The 16,097-nt window shown below is 44.3% G+C and overlaps 1 protein-coding gene across 1 annotated transcript; it reads right to left on the bottom strand.

Annotated features, from left to right (window-relative positions):
- Positions 1 to 4,710: 4,710 nt before the first annotated feature.
- LOC109746536 (heavy metal-associated isoprenylated plant protein 41-like) lies at positions 4,711 to 5,989 on the bottom strand. The gene is made up of 3 exons (XM_020305657.4): positions 5,747 to 5,989; positions 5,362 to 5,560; positions 4,711 to 5,268 (listed from the first exon to the last, which is right to left on the bottom strand). The coding sequence occupies exons 1-3, from the start codon at positions 5,913 to 5,915 to the stop codon at positions 4,995 to 4,997; spliced, it is 642 nt and encodes a 213-aa protein (XP_020161246.1). The 5' UTR covers positions 5,916 to 5,989; the 3' UTR covers positions 4,711 to 4,994.
- Positions 5,990 to 16,097: the final 10,108 nt, after the last annotated feature.

Here is a 16,097-nt window from a genome sequence, read left to right as displayed (position 1 = left end):
TCAGATCTATCTTTTTATCCATGAAAGTTATTTGAGTCTTCTTTGATCTCTTATATGCATGATTGCTTATAGCCTCGTATTTCTTCTCCGATATTTGGGTTTTGTTTGGCCAACTTGATCTATTTATCTTGCAGTCGAAAGAGGTGCTTTGTGATGGGTTCGATCTTACGGTGCTTGATCCCAGTGACAGAAGGGGAACCGACACATATGTATCGTTGCCATTAAGGATAACAAGATGGGGTCTATTTCTACATAAATAGATCTTGTCTACATCATGTCATTGTTCTTATTGCATTATTCCGTTTTTCCATGAGCTTAATACACTAGATGCATGCTGGATAGCGGTCGATGTGTGGAGTAATAGTAGTAGATGCAGGCAGGAGTCGGTCTACTAATCTTGGACATGATGCCTATATAATGATCATTGCCTGGATATCGTCCTGATTATTTGAAGTTTTATCAATTGCCCAACAGTAATTTGTTCACCCACCGTTTCCTATTTTTCTCGAGAGAAGCCACTAGTGAAACCTACGGCCCCGGGTCTCTTCTTTATTATATTTGCCTTTGCGATCTATTTTCATTTGCTTTTTTTTCAGATTGATTAAACCAAAATTACAAAAATGCCTTGCTGCACTTTATTATATTTGGCGATCCATCTATCAATTTATTACAACTTTCTCACGTCCATTTGCCAATTTCTAGCGCCGTTGCCCGAAAGGGATTGACAACCCCTTTAATACGTTGGGTTGCGAGTATTTGTTATTTGTGTGCAAGTACCGTTCACGTAGTGGTGCGTGGTTCTCCTACTGGTTCGATAACCTTGGTCTCATCACTGAGGGAAATACCTAACATTGCTGTGCTGCATCATCCCTTCCTCTTTGGGGAAATACCGACGTAGTTCTAGCAGACATCAACGACCCCTCTGATGTATACACATGTTCTGATGTAGTGATCCGATAGCACTCCCGCGTCTAGGAAAAAGAGCTCCGAGAAAGAGAGAGAGAGAGAGAGAGAGAGAGAGAGAGAGTCTAGAGGCGTTCCCATCTAATTAGTGGTCTAATCCTATTATACCAATTAGATCCGAAGAGCACCTGCCTAATTAGAAGTCTAATCTGTAGACCAATTAGACCAGGTGTTGGTATTAAAACCGGCAAACCTCGGGTAGGGGGTCCCGAGCTATGGATTTTGGATCTATGGATAACAGGAGACGAAGGAGATAGTATTTACCCAGGTTCGGGCCCTCTTGAAGAGTTAATATCCTACATCCTGCTTTGATTGTATTGATGATGATGTATCGAGTACAAGCTTGATCTACCTCGAGATCGTAAGTTGTGTTCTAACCCTAAGGCTAGATGGTTGTAATTATGACCTTGGTCTCTACGGACTAAAACCCCTCAAGTTATATAGACATTGGGGTACCTAGGATTACAGATGGTTGGTTGTCAATCTAGGGATACACACGCCGGCGTCTAACACAATACTTGGAGTACATGTCAAGTCTTGGGCAAAGTCCACCTTGATCACGCCGAATTGCGAGGCCTCTGGAGTCTTTCCTTATAAGAATGGTGGCCCATAAGCTCGGCCCATGGACTGTGGGCCGACTAGGTTGGCACCCCCTAGTCCAAGACACTGTCAGTAGCCCTTGAACTGGTCTCGGATGCTGGGGACGACAATCTTCCTAGGACATAGAACTTCCGCTTTTGAGTCTTGGCTTGACAGGCGCGTTCCTCCCTTCAAATGATATAAGTATCCCGAGATTCTCTCACATTCACAGTCTTTACCAAGCTCGTCCTTAAAGGGACTGCTTGCCAACCACATATTTCCCCTACCCAAGTCTTGAATATCCGAAGATTGGGATAACTTAGCCTTGAAGGCCAACCGCGTAGGCGGGACTAGTGCCCCCTAGTCTGAAAGTTGAGTATTCTAAAATTTTAAATTTATAAAAATTCAAAAAGATTGAAATTCCATTTTTGTGCAGGTGCTGTTCACGAGGCTCTGCGTGATTCTCCTATTGGTTCGATAAACCTTGGTTCTCACCGAGGGAAATACTTATCTCTACTGTACTGCATCTCCCCTCCTCTTCGGGGAAAATCCCAACGCATCTCACAAGTAGCAGACCTCTTGTTCTCTCATTTTTGTTAGTGCCAACGACCCCCTCCCCCCTTAACAATTCTAGTCAAAAAGCCATTGATGTGGTCTGGGGCTCCTGTATAGTGTGGTATGGGCACATACCTGTGTAACTCATTATATGCAAATGATGTGGCCATTTTCATCATGTCACCTTATTCATGGTGTCAATCAAAGAGGACATCAAGCGCTGTACTGCAATTCTTAATAGTTTGGAGATGCCATTGACTTGTTTACCAGTTTTTAGAAAAGCCTTGTTGATCCCATCCAATGCAACGATTTAAATGTCAACGATATTTTGTAGAGTCTCCCCGTGGTGCGTTATGTACCCCCCCCCCCCCTCATATATCTTAGGTTATCGCCCTCCGTCCATTGTTTGAACAGGACCGATTTCTAACACCTTGAGGATTCAATCCCGGCCAAGCTGGTCCTTTGGTCGGGGGGGGGGGGGGGGGGCAACGTCGCTATGGGAAGATGCACTATAATGGCCAATCTGTTATAATGTCGCAACCTATCTACCATATCACTTGCTTTGACATTCTCCAAGGTAAGGAAAACTCACAACTCAAGAAGGCTGAAAGATCCTTTCTTTGAGCTGGTACATACGAGACATTGGGGGGGGGGGGGGGCGTTGCAAAATTAACTGGAAGCTTGTTTGTCAGCCCACCAATCTCAATGGGTTAGGAATCCTTGACATGACAAGTTCTCGCATGCTCTGCGCTTGTGGTGGCCATGGCTTACATGGAAGGATCCGCTTAGGAGTAAGGTGGGTTTTCAGATCCATCGCGATAATGAAGGCATAGATCTATTCTACGCGACAACTATCATCACCATAAGGGATGAGAAGACAACGAGGTTTTGGCATGCTCCCTGGATGTAGGGTCACAAGTCAAAGGACTTTGCCCTAGGAATCTTTGAAATCTCCAAATGCAAGGAGCTCAATGTCCACAAAGCTTTGGGCAACAATGACCGAATCAAACACGACATGCAATGTGGCCTCTTGGACAACCACATTCAGGATTTTTTTTCCTTATGTGGAGCAAGTTGCGGGAGGTCACTTTGTAACACGAAAACATGGATGAAATTAGATGAAAATTCATGTCGGATGGTTTGTAATCCGCCAAATCTGCGTAAGATGCAATCTACCAGAGTCATCAACTCAGACATGTCTTGGCTTGTCTTGAAGCATTGCCCCCCTAGGGTCTGGACTGCAGATAGATTAAACCGGAGAGTCAGGCGTAACCATGGCCTTTGCCAATCATGTAAGCGTGAGACGAAGACCGTAGATCACCTCCTTTTCAAATGTCGCTACTCTATCCGGACATGGAGTATGTTAAGAAATTGGCTAGGCCCCAAATAGATTTGTATGGCTAGCTAGAGCGTCTTCGTTCAGTCAAAGAGTGGTGGATGCACATGCGTGTGATGACTCACCATGCTTCTCTCTTAAGAGATTCGTTTGTAACAAAACAAATACGTTTTTCTTTTCATAATGAATCAAAGATGCTGACCTTCAAGGTGTCCAAGATTAAGGGTGGGGAGCGCACTTGGGCTAACAATTTTTTTTGAGTAATTTAGTTCCGAACTGGTGGGCCCACTTTCTCGTCTTATTTCCCTCTCCCCACAACCACCAACACATCACGAAAGAAAGAGAAAAGTATGTTTTTGGTCTCTCAAGTTCCCAAAAAGTACAGACTTGGTCCCTCAAGATTTTTTGGTATACATTTGGTCCCTCAAGTCTCAAAACCGGACAAGTTTGGTCCTAAACCAGATTTTGACCCCCTTGACCGGGTTTGACCGCCACAAAACCGCCTGATGAACAGTCAATTTGAGTTTTTTTAAAAGCAATCTTCAAAAAAATCTAAAATTTTCTGGGGTCCAATATGCTTACATGCGCAAGGTGCAACCAAATTTTCGTGGTCTTTCGACACTCGAGGAGCTCATGGCAAAAAAATAAAAATATCTACGTCCGATGAACATTAAATTCAAAAACAAAATCTGAAATTTATTGGGGTCTAATATGATTACATGCTCAAGGTTCGACCAAAATTTGGTGGTGTTTCGAGACTCAAGGAGCTCGTGGCAAAAAAAACAAATTTTCACTCACAAAAAATAGCCAATTTTTTTTGCTAGAGCACGTCCTACGTCATTTCATGACAAAATGTTGGTCGCACCTTGTGCATGTAACCATATTGGACCCCAAAAATTTACAGCATTTTTTTATTTTTTTTCGAATTTACTATTCATCAAACAGATATTTTTGTTCTTTCTATCACGAGCTCCTCGAGTGTCGAAAGACCACGAAAATTTGGTCGCACCTTACGCATGTAAGCGTATTGGACCCCAAAAAATTTCAGATTTTTTTGAAGATATTTTTTAAAAAAACTCGAATTTACTGTTCATCGGGCGGTTTTGTGGCGGTCAAACCCGGTCAACGGGGTAAAAATCTAGTTTAGGACCAAACTTGTCCGGTTTTGAGACTTGAGGGACCAAATGTATACCAAAAAATCTTGAGGGACCAAGTCTGTACTTTTTAGAAACTTGAGGGACCAAAAACATACTTTTCTCCGAAAGAAAAATACTCGCTTTGTACCAAAATGTAGATGTTTTTCTTGGTTTTGCATAGGGCATAAAAAACGTCTTATATTTTTGCCACGGATGGAGAAGAAATGGAAGAGAAAGCATTTTTCATCAGCATTGCTTGGTTCACTGACAAGTGCCATTAGACAGCATACAGGACAGTTCCAATACTGGATCATTACGGCGAGATCGACAGCCTCCAACGATCGAGGACAAATGAAACCGCGCCGAAGTCCAAGGCTCACAGGCTTGGCTGAGAAAAGAAATCATCGTCCGATGCCCATCATTGATCATTCCACGCAGAACTTGAAGGTGGAGCAATCACCTATAGCGAAATCTTGGTCACACCTCCAGCTCGACCCTCTCTTCTGGTTATAACCTGGGTAGTCTTGTATCTGAAAGGCAGCTTGCTCGACCATAGCGAGCGAGGACTCGGATGCTAGCTGCTCGATACCCCACGTCGAGTAGGGGTGCTTGGTCTTGTGGGTGACGTGGATCTCGCCGTGACGCCAGAGCATGCGCCGCGCGGTGGCGAAGAAGCTCCTCACCAGCTCCTGGTGCGACCTACAAGCAGCCAGATCGAACGAGAGGTTAGTAAGAGGTTGAATCATAGAATCATAGAATCATCGATAGATTACCACAAGAGAGTCTGCGTACTTGATCACATCCACTTTGTCCTCGCGTCCATTGAACCCGGCGTGAGGGAAGTTGAAGACGATCCGGTCCAACAATCTCAGCTGCAGATTGGCGTGGAGATTCATATCTTTCACGTCGACGCCGTGCAGCACCGTGGCGCCCATCGCCTCAAGCTTCGTCACATTGGATGTCCCGTCGCTGTACTTGATGTTCAGGTCCGCTGTTCAAGAGGATTGGACGGAAAAAAGATGCATGCCAAGAAAATAGTTCAGTGAAAACTAAAGATGATCACGAAAATCACACCGGCCAATATAAGCATGGGCATGCACGCATGTACGTTGATGCCCAAAGATAGAGCTACTCGCAGGCATACGAGCAGCCAGAGAGGCAGAGGGAAGGGCCGGACCGTAGGAGTCGAGGGACGTGGCGACGAGGTTCGCGCCGGAGCCGAAGGCGGTGGCGAGCGCCAGCGAGAAGGAGAAGTCCCCGTCGCCGACGATCAGGATGCCCTGCGCCGAGGAGTAGTGCTTCAGCCACTTTGTTCCCGCTGCCCCATCGTTCACTGCCACGGCCATCGCCCGCACTTCGCCGGAGCTATGTGCCAGAGAGTGTGAGGAAGCGAGAAGCGTGTGGGACTCGGGTCCAGTTCGAACTGAACCGTCCCGGCGAGGGGTTTTTGAAGTTCATGGCGGGGAGAGCAAGGGGCTGGGTCGCCTTGGGTTCTGCTGTGGAGTGATCTTGGGCCGGATGTCCTCCATGAATTCTGTGCTCATGGATGGGAATCCGAAATGCTGAGTAGTTGGCCTTTATTAAGAAGTTTAAGAATTTTGAACGGGTCTATTTATGTTTGATCTTTTGGATAGTAAGTAACATATTTTTCCTTTACCAGAAAGACTGCTTAGCAATATTCAAGTATGCACATTTTGGGTAATGTCTCAATATTTTTTTTTAAAGGAGGATAACTCCAGACTCTACATCGAGTAAGCGCACAACCATATTCTAACCTATAAGTTGGCTAGCCGACCCGCTCACCTGAGGCTCCCTCGATTTCCCGCCGTTCCTGTCCGTTTGATCGCCTCTGGCCAGGTCAATTTGCTCATGTCGGCCGTTTGATTTTTACTGGCTGTTTTGACCCAGCAGTCCTGCGTGGAATTCGATGACGGATGGGCTCGCCGAGTTCTTTGGTTGGCTGGATTCAAATATTATTAAAAAATCCAGCAGCCGAACAATATCGACCCGAGAAAAATACCCGCGTCCATATGCCTTGTGACGGTAACTTCACCAAACAACCACTAACCCGATGATAAAAGAGAAAAAGGAAACAAAAAATACACAAGTTCTAGGCTAAGCCTTCAAGAAGAAATCGTCCCACACATGTTAATGATGATGAGTACTAAACCCAAGGTCGATCTCGGGAGTTTCATTCATTCCCAAAGACAATCTTCGGTTCAACACCTTCAACAAGGGCACGACGCAAGCACACGTCAACATGGCCTGATCAGAGATCTAGCGTTTCCACCGGAGTACGCATGCTTGTCGTTGAAGTCGCCTTTACCGTCAACACCTTTCCGACTACCGACACCTTGCCAGTCGGATATCGCACGAGGAGATACTGGAACACAAGCCTCGCCTCCGGTCACTGTCACACCACCTTCGATCCAGGAGCAACAGGCGAAAGACGATACCTCCGCCAAAGCCACCATGCAGCACCTACCGACAGCAGGCATGCCTTGACGTGTCTGCATGAGACGTCGTGCCTAGCACCAAGCGGCGACATGCATGACATGATGCCTCCAGAAGAGACGCATGTGTCACCCGCCCGAGCCGCATCGAACCTGATCTGTTGGTGGAAGCGGCATCACATACCGCCGCCAGCCTCATGGGGGTAGTCACCTCCTCGAGACCCAGCCTCCGTGTCGTCCACACGACCATGGAGGCTGCCATAGTTGAAGAAGCGTGGTCGCCGCCTATCTCCCAACTCCTGCGGCGCCATTAGACGACGTCATGGCGAGCAAGGATAAGGCCAGAATACCGCCGCCAGACCAGTCGCTAGGGGTGAGCATTTTGACACCGAAAACCAAAAAACCAAATCGAACCGAACCGTATTAAGTGATTTGACCGATTATTCGATGTTCTATTTTACGGTTTGATGTAAAACTTGGTTGTTACTCGGTGTTTGGGATTGTGTTCGGTTTCCATCGCCAGAATACCATTTTCACCGAAGACATCGAAGTGAAGCGAACATGGAGTAATTGGGGGCGAGCTCAAATGAGGCCGTTATCTAGGCCGTCCGGAAGGGTTTTTGGATCTGTGCCATTATTATACGTAGCCGCGTGAGAAACTGAAGAAATCGTGTCCTATAGCAAAATACCATATGTGACTATGCGTGGGTGGTGGGCCATTGCATGTCGGTACAACGGACGGATCTGGCAAAGGGGGGATGGCCGTTGCCCGCAGACAAGGTGAGTCGTGGAATAGAGAACAGGGCATCCGTCTGATCCGTGGCTGGCCAATTTTTGTGTTTTGACCTTTTTTGAAAGGTTTAGCCGGATCTGACCCCGGTTCAAAAGTTTTTCAAGATTTGACCCTTTTTCCTACCACCAGGGTCCTCGGTGGTAGGGTTGTATAGGATACTGCCAAAAGCCTATGCGGTAGCTCACTCATCCACGTCTGCCCAAGTAAATGGCAGTCGTCTCCTGCCGTCCACCCTACCGCCAGAGTCCTCGGCGGTAGGCTATGCAACCCTACCGCCAAAGACCCTGACGGTAGCTGCGGAACAGTTATAAACAAGCAGGGGCCGAGGCGCGGGGCCCACCCACAAACCCCAGCCCCCATCTTCTCCCCTGTGCCCGCGTCGCGCTGCCCAGCAACAGAGCAACTCCTCTCTCCCCCTCCACTCCCCCCTCCGATCTTCTTCGTTTCTCCACCATTTTTGCAGACCGAGATGGCTCCGGAACGAGAAAAATAAGCTCTTTCAATCCCTCCAATTAGTTTTAGTCAAAACACTTTCGATTCGATGCATTATTTGGTCCAAATAAACCCTATTTTCAGACTAGATTTTAATTTTGGTTGATTCTATGTTTGCTTAGCTTGATTCTATATGATTTATGGGGTTGAATATGAACTCTAGTAACTAGTTGGAGAGATTTGATGTAGTTTCCATATGAACCCTAGTTCATCACCAAATTAGTTGGAGATTCAATTTTTTTGATTGAATGGTCATATGATTGACGTTGGAGGGATTGTAACTAGTTGGCTACATATGATGGATGTTGTTGAATGAATGAATCATATACATATAGTAAAATGTTTGGATATGATGGATTTTGGTGAATTATGCATATGTGTATTCCAATTTTTTATAAATGTTGAATAAATAAATGAATGAATGATGGTTGAATGTTGTTGAATGAATGATGTTGGATGAATATGATTCATTTGCGTTGATCATTAATATTGGTTGAATATGATATGAATGTTGGATGAATATGTGATAATTGATGAAAATGATATGATTCATGTTGGTTGAATATGATTCATTTATATCTGAGGTTGATATGTTTCATGTTGGTTGAAAATAATATCATTTATATTTGAACTTGATATGATTCATGTTGGTTGAAAATGATTCATGTTGGTCAAAAATGATATCATTTGTATTTGAACTTGATATGATTCATGTTGGTTGAAAATGATATCATTTATATTTGAACTTGATGTGATTCATGTTGATTCATTTCCAATTGTTTTAGGCGCCCCCTCCCCTTGCGCCCAATATCGGGGTCAAGTACCATGCTTGACCATGCTTTCGACAGCGGTCATCGCGTCCGTTTTGTGGAGAATGGAGTGGTATATCTATGATCAAGATGTTGCAGAAGTTATTTGTTATTATGAGAAATGAAGTTACTAACTATATCCGTTTACATTTTGGCAGATGCTACCCCCATTGCAGATGAGGGGCCACACCAAGGTAATAGGAAGTTATATACTCATGTATATTTGTGGTGGTTGTGTATTGTATATATACATTATATTGTAAATCATTACAAAAAATGGTTATGAGAATAATGGCGGTAGGTCCTCCAATTAGAACATGCAGAAATTATGCATCTTCATGTAGTAGTGTTGGTTGCAACTCACATGCCAAATGTAATGCAAGTCCTCTATTATTATTAGTAGTAGAGAAAAGTATACTTTTCGTCTCTCAATTCTTAGCGAAGTCTAGATTTGGTCCCTTAACTTTAAAACCGGACAATTTGCACCCTCAATTCTTGAAACCGGATAAGTCTCGTCCCTCAACCCAGCTGACTGGATTTTGACGCTGACTCGCTCCGGTTTTGACCAGATGTCGTGCCCACGTGGCAAGGTAACTCTTCCCTTCCACCTACTATCGTATGGACATTTTGACAAACATTTGGCGTGCAATGTCTGCCACTGCCAACGACCTGCCTCCGTCGCACCACGTTCATCACCACCACAAGCAGAAACTCGCACGGCGTGCGTCGGGGCCGCTCTCGCTCGGCTTGGTGCACCGGTGTTCAGGTCCTGCGTTCAAGTCCTCATTGACAGTGAAGTGGACGGGTCGCCGGGCTCGTCGGGGGAGCAGCGCAGCTCGACGTCGTCTCAGTTGCTGTTGTCCTCGTTGACAGAGTGCTCGCTGCGGCAACCTGGCGATAGTGCAGTGTTTGGCCGTGTCATCCCCTTGGCCGTGGTGGCTCTGCACGTCGGCACTCTGCGTCGGGGATGCCGAAGCTTGCAGCGCTCGTGTCCGGGTTCAGGTGCGCCTGCGCTGGAAGACACGGATGATGTGCAGCTGGAGGAAGTGTTCGAGCTGTGCTTGTCTGACGTGTTAGCATCATCATTCGTGTCTTAGCTAGTTTAGCGGCATGTTTATTTTTCCTTGTGCATGTGCATGCCGTGGGCATGATGCATATCTGCATGCGTGTGTGGACAGGTCCGGGTCGTGCGATAGGCCACCACCAACTAGCTATCGCCGCGCACCCCCTTGCCCGGCCTCCGCGCATAGGTCCTCCTCGCCGTCCTCGTGCCCACCGTGTGCTTTTGTCGCTGCCAACGACGGTGCTGTTGATGCCCTACGTCGCCCCGAGCCTACACCAGTGAGGCACCGTCCCCCGCTCCACGAGCGCGCCTAGTCAGATGAACTTGCTGAGTGAGCACGCGTGCCATCATGCTCGGCCTCCGTGCTTTGCGGCGAGCATGGTGCGGGTTTCAACGCGCTTCGACGTCGGCGCCCTACACCGCTGGGTCGCCTCGTCCTCTCGCTCCAGTACGAGGGCCGCGAGGACGAGCTTGACTGCCGCCGGCCGCCGCCGCTCGATCCCTGTAGCCGGACAACCTCGCTCCTCGAATGCACCCGCTCCTCCTCGGGCGATGAATCTTGGTGCGGTGGTGATGGAGTCACTGGTCAACGTGGCCATGGACGGCGGCATCGACTCGCTCGTGCTCCTCTTCCTCCAAGAGCTCACCATCGTCAGCAGCTCCAGACCTTGCACGCCAAGTGCTTGATAGAATGCCCACATTAGAGATAAATCAAAGGGGAGAAATAGATTGCCACATGTATTAGAACCGATCAAAACCATGCTGAGTCAGCACAAAAACAGCATTGGTTGGATTGAGGGACAAAATTTGTCCCGTTTCAAGAATTGAGGATGCTAGTTGTCCGGTTTCAAAGTTGAGGGACTAAATCTAGACTTCGCCGAAAGTTTAGGGACGAAAAGTATACTTTTCTTTTATTAATATGCCAATTGTAATGCAAGAAACTATGCTGCAATATTATTTTTTCTACAAAATACATGCCAAGTTCTACATTCCTTATGATCTCTTTTGGGATAGCTTGTGCTTTATGCCCACACCCTGTTTTCTTCTGTTCATCTATACTTTATGTTGCACTTCGCACCATGTATGGTTCAGCAAATGAGAAAGTTTTAGTGAAGTATAGGATCACGCTGGCTACAACCGGCGCAGCGAAGCGCGCGGAACGCTTCTAGTATAGTATATATGCTCCCTAAGTTTTAAGTCCTTACAATCAACTGAGGTCATCAATTGAAATTGGATCACTCGATTTTAATTGATTCAACAATTTCTCAAAGATATCTCATTCAATTCTTTTATACTATACACTATGCTTCCAAATTTTTATGGCCTCACTATTAGTTGAGGTCTTTAGTTTAGAACTGGGTCACCCGATTTTGACAGGGTCAACAATTTCTCAAGAAGATCTCCTATTTAATTATTTTAATTCACTATGTTCCCTAATTTTGAAGCTGTTTCATTCGATTGAGCTATTCAACTTTAGATTTGGTGTATGATTTTGATCGGGCTAACGATTTTTCAAATCAATCAAAAGCAACCGTTCTATAAAAACATATCAACCACGCACCCTCCCACCACCTAGGAAAAAGAAACGCCACCATGTGATACTATAACACCGACGCAAAAAAATTCCCACATAAGCATGAGTTGTTTAACGGATAACACAGAATCACACCGTGAAAGGCCCATCAAATAACCGTATTATAAATAAACATAAAACACACTCCATCATCTCCCCCACCCGCCAAACTAAACATTTCATCATTTCCAAAATATAAGGGGTATTAGGTTTTTGAAAACTCAATTTTTTTAACTTTGACCAAGTTTAGAGCCAATAATATCGACATCCACAATATTAAGCCAAAAAAATGGAAATTCATTTCATGATGAATTTAATGATAAAGATTTGAAATATTTCTACAAATTTGATCAAACTTAAAGAGGTTAGATTTTTCGGAAAAGTAGTACACCATATATTTTGAAACTGAGGGAGTATTTTTTTTTTTAAGAATCCTAACAACACCAACGACGTGGCAAAGCACACCCAACCCTTCTAGTATATAGTATAGGCAAAGCACTTGAGGACACGACTAGGACTCTTGTTTTATCGGACTCAATTAAGTTCCTGATTTTGCGCCAATCAAAACAAATCGTAAACAAAATAGGCCAAGGAATTTTTTATCCAATCAATAAAGCTCTTCATGGTGGCTTTCCCCCCAAAAAATAGAGCGAGGATTTTAAGTCTGGCCTTGGTAACATTAAATAAAATACAAACTAATTTTTTTAACCATTAAGTCCATATTGTTAATCGACCACAAGCAATCGTCATAACTGTATCCATTCACTGAATGGTGATTCAAATATGGCAAAATTTGCGGCATGTTCTGAAATCTGAACTGAACCAGACACTTAGTACAATCCATAACTAGGAATCCTTAAAGGGGGCAAATTTGGTAATAATATTTTTGAGAACAGAGAGGCATCATGCAGTTGCACTGTCCAGAACATCCCATCGCCTCCATCTGATTTGCTGCCTGAAAGAGAAGAAAAATGAGCAAGATGGTTCAAGTCTTGGCTAAAAGGAACAGATCAACATAGGATGGTGCGTCGCTTAGGTAAATAGGGAAGCAGTCATGCATCTAGAACACAAGATGCATGCAAGTAAAATGTCTTACTCAAACAAAAATGAAGGTACTACATCAAATGGTGAACAAGAATGGTGGCAAGAAAGTAAGGCTTCAACTTGGAAACATAGGTTTCAGGAACTAACCGTTTTTGTGGATTTTACTAAGCAAGCTTGCCAATGAGCTCCTTTAAAAGATACGGGCATGTTCTAGTTATATTGTCAAAGACGTCAGCCGTCGTTATCTCCTTCAAATTAGACAGTGTCTTGAGGAATTCAAGGCATACATCATTCAATCCACCACAATTGTGCCTCTCGGCTAGAATGAAAATAGTCCTCACGAGCTCACGTCAACGAGTTTGCATAACTTTTCTTCACATAGTGTTATTTCACAACCAGATCTCATGCACACCAAAAGACATCAACGACCAAAACCCTGTCCAGACCCCATCAAAAGACTTAGCCTAAAAGACAACCCTTCCCACGCATCACTGAGAGACAATTTAAATACACGAGCAAATACATGATATACTTTGTAGAGTGCATTTCTTCTCAAGTAATATTGAAGTAAATAGTTGGTCAAGCGAATTCGCCATCCAAGGGCAAGTCTTGAAGTAAGGGTTCTGTGAAGACATAAATTATCAAAACCATGAAATCAAACATACACGGTACAATCATCAACCGATCAAGTTTTAATTTTCATGCCCAGAAGAATAGTTTAGACCACAACTCACGATCTCGAGGTAGATCAACTCTGTACTTTGATACTCTCATAATATAAGCAAGAGCATGATGTAGGGTTTTATCCTCATAGAGAGGGCCCGAACCTAGGTAAAGGCTTCGTGTCCTCTATCTCTTGTTACCCATCGATCCGATCTCACAGCTTGGGCTCCCCTACCCGAGGTTTGCCGGTTTTGACATTGACACTCCACCTGCCGGTCCATTTCCTCTTGCATGCTCATGAGCATGAGCATGATCATATCCACTTCTTTGTCCAAAGTCGACGAATCGAAGAACTCGTCTTAAATCATTTGATGAAGCTTCGTCGGTCCATACTCCTCGTCCGACGAAGCATAGGAATTCATCGTTTTCCTTAAAAAATCATAAAAAACCAGGCTGGACAATGTGTCGAACACATAGAGCGCAAGGGGGAGCCCAAGAGTTGCTGGACGTACCTTGGTGGCGTCCGGGCCGACGATGACGTCCCCGACGGCGAGGACGGGAGAGATGGGGTGATGTGCCGGTGCTGGCGACGCAGAGGCTCAAAACGGTTGCGGAGCTACGAAACGGACGTCACAAAGGAGAAAGAAATGATGAGAGAGTAAATGGATCCGGTAGGTCGAGAGGGTGGATAATATGCAATTTGAGAAGAGGTAGGGCTGTCGGGTCCGACGTGGCGGACACACATGAGCGCCCCATATCGACCATAGATTTGGGCTGGATATAAGGGGTGCCGGTCAGTTCGGGCATTTGAAGCCGGTTTGGCGCCTGTTTGGGTCATTTTTTTTTGACTGGGCCGTTCGCTCGGGCGTTTAAGCTGGTTGCAGATGCTCTAACCGAACCAACACATACTTTTTTTTGTCATGCAAGAGTTCGTTTTGTTTTTCTGTATTCGACTCCGAAAGAAAATTAATTTTGCTAAAGCACATCCAGATGTGCCCTATGTATTGCACATAAGTCATGTGTCATTGATTTTACGAGAATGCTATTTTCCTGCCGACTGGCAGTTAGCGACAGGCACATACGACTCGCGAGCCGCTCGATCCGCTTCTCGCGCTCGATGAACCGCTCGGTCAGTTCTAGCGCGTGAAAAAAGCTACCGAAAAATAAAATGAAGCGCCAATAGGAGTCAAACCCACGTCCGATTAGATGAAGCCCACTGCGCGCAACCAACTGGCACATATATCTGTTCTGTTTTCCTACCAGTTTAACAGGATTTTATACCTTATTCAATGAGAATGGGAAAGAAAAACAACATTGCCTTTGACCTGGAGACAAAACCATCTAGTCCAGGTTTTGTAAGGACTGATGCATCATGTTGTACTTATCTCTCTTTTTGTAGTGATGAACATTTTTCTAGTGAAATAAACATTCAGCTGACATAGAATAAAGTTTTTTTCTCATGTGTCATCAAGAAAAAAATGTTTGTTTTGAAATATCCTCTGATAATTATTTTGTAATGAGTTTGATAATTTATGCACCACAAATCTGATAGCTTACATACAATCGTTAACTTTTTGACGTGGAAAAAACCATTGGAAACATATTCTCGATAACTTCTATGTAAATAGCATGGTAATACACGTGTCGCATACCTGATAACTTACATCTAAATATCATGGTAACTTTTAAGCCAATGGAAATTTTCTTTAAACATACCCCTAATAAATTTTGTGTAAGTAGCGTGGTAACTTACGTACTACATACCTGCTAAACATGATATTTTTGCACCATGAGGGGGGGGGGGGGTGGTTAACATCTATGTAAAAATAGCATGGTAAAATACACAGCATAGAGTTCATAACTAATGTATGGACACCGTGATAACTTTTTGACTGCGGAAAATTGTTCAAAACATAACCCCACTAAGTTATGTGTAAATAGCATTGCAATACGCACCACATACCTGATAAGTTATGGACAAACACTGTGGTAACTTTTGACCTAGTGGATAAAAGTTGTTGAAACATACATATGATAAGTTCTTTGTAAGTAGCGTGGTAAGTTACATATTGTAGACCTGCTAAATTAGGTACAAACATCATGATAACTTTGAACTGGAAGAAAAAAATCGTTGAAAAGATACCCTCGGTAACATAAGTGTAAATAGCATGGTAAATTACACAGCGCGGAGCTGATAACTCATGTACGAATACCATGGTAACCTTTTTGATCCTCAGAAAAAAGTTGTTGAAAATATATCCCGGTAACTTTTGCGTAAATAGCATGGTTTTTTTAACGCATTACAGACCTGATAACTTATGCGCAAGCCCCTTGATAATTCTCACTCGGAGATTTTTAATTAAAAATATACCCTGATAACATGATAATTTACACGCCGCACACCTGATAACTTATGTATGAACAGCCCGGTAACTTTTGTTTCCGTTAAGATAAGTGCAGAAACATCCCCCGATAAATTCTAGGTAACTAGTATAACATGAGGGGCATGGAGACGCCATATATCCATCCGTGAATATTGTGCAGTACATAAATCCAGGGAAAAAAAACTGAAAAAGCATGTTTCCTCTACTATACGTAGAAAACAAATGTATTAATCTAATTACTAGCTCAATCTAGA

Source organism: Aegilops tauschii, chromosome 5 (assembly GCF_002575655.3).
Source record: "Aegilops tauschii subsp. strangulata cultivar AL8/78 chromosome 5, Aet v6.0, whole genome shotgun sequence".
In the NCBI taxonomy this organism is placed as follows: domain Eukaryota; kingdom Viridiplantae; phylum Streptophyta; class Magnoliopsida; order Poales; family Poaceae; genus Aegilops; species Aegilops tauschii.
The sequence above is the reverse complement of the archived record's forward strand: the minus strand, read 5'-3'. Positions and strand labels throughout refer to the sequence as shown.

What these genes read in the sequence shown, in the direction of transcription:
- LOC109746536 (XM_020305657.4), bottom strand. Translation starts at nt 5,915, where the DNA reads ATGGCCGTGGCAGTGAACGATGGGGCAGCGGGAACAAAGTGGCTGAAG. An exon ending in CACGTCCCTCGACTCCTACG is followed by an intron (nt 5,561 to 5,746) that starts GTCCGGCCCTTC and finishes CCTCTTGAACAG; the next exon opens with CGGACCTGAACATCAAGTAC. An exon ending in GACAAAGTGGATGTGATCAA is followed by an intron (nt 5,269 to 5,361) that starts GTACGCAGACTC and finishes GGCTGCTTGTAG; the next exon opens with GTCGCACCAGGAGCTGGTGA.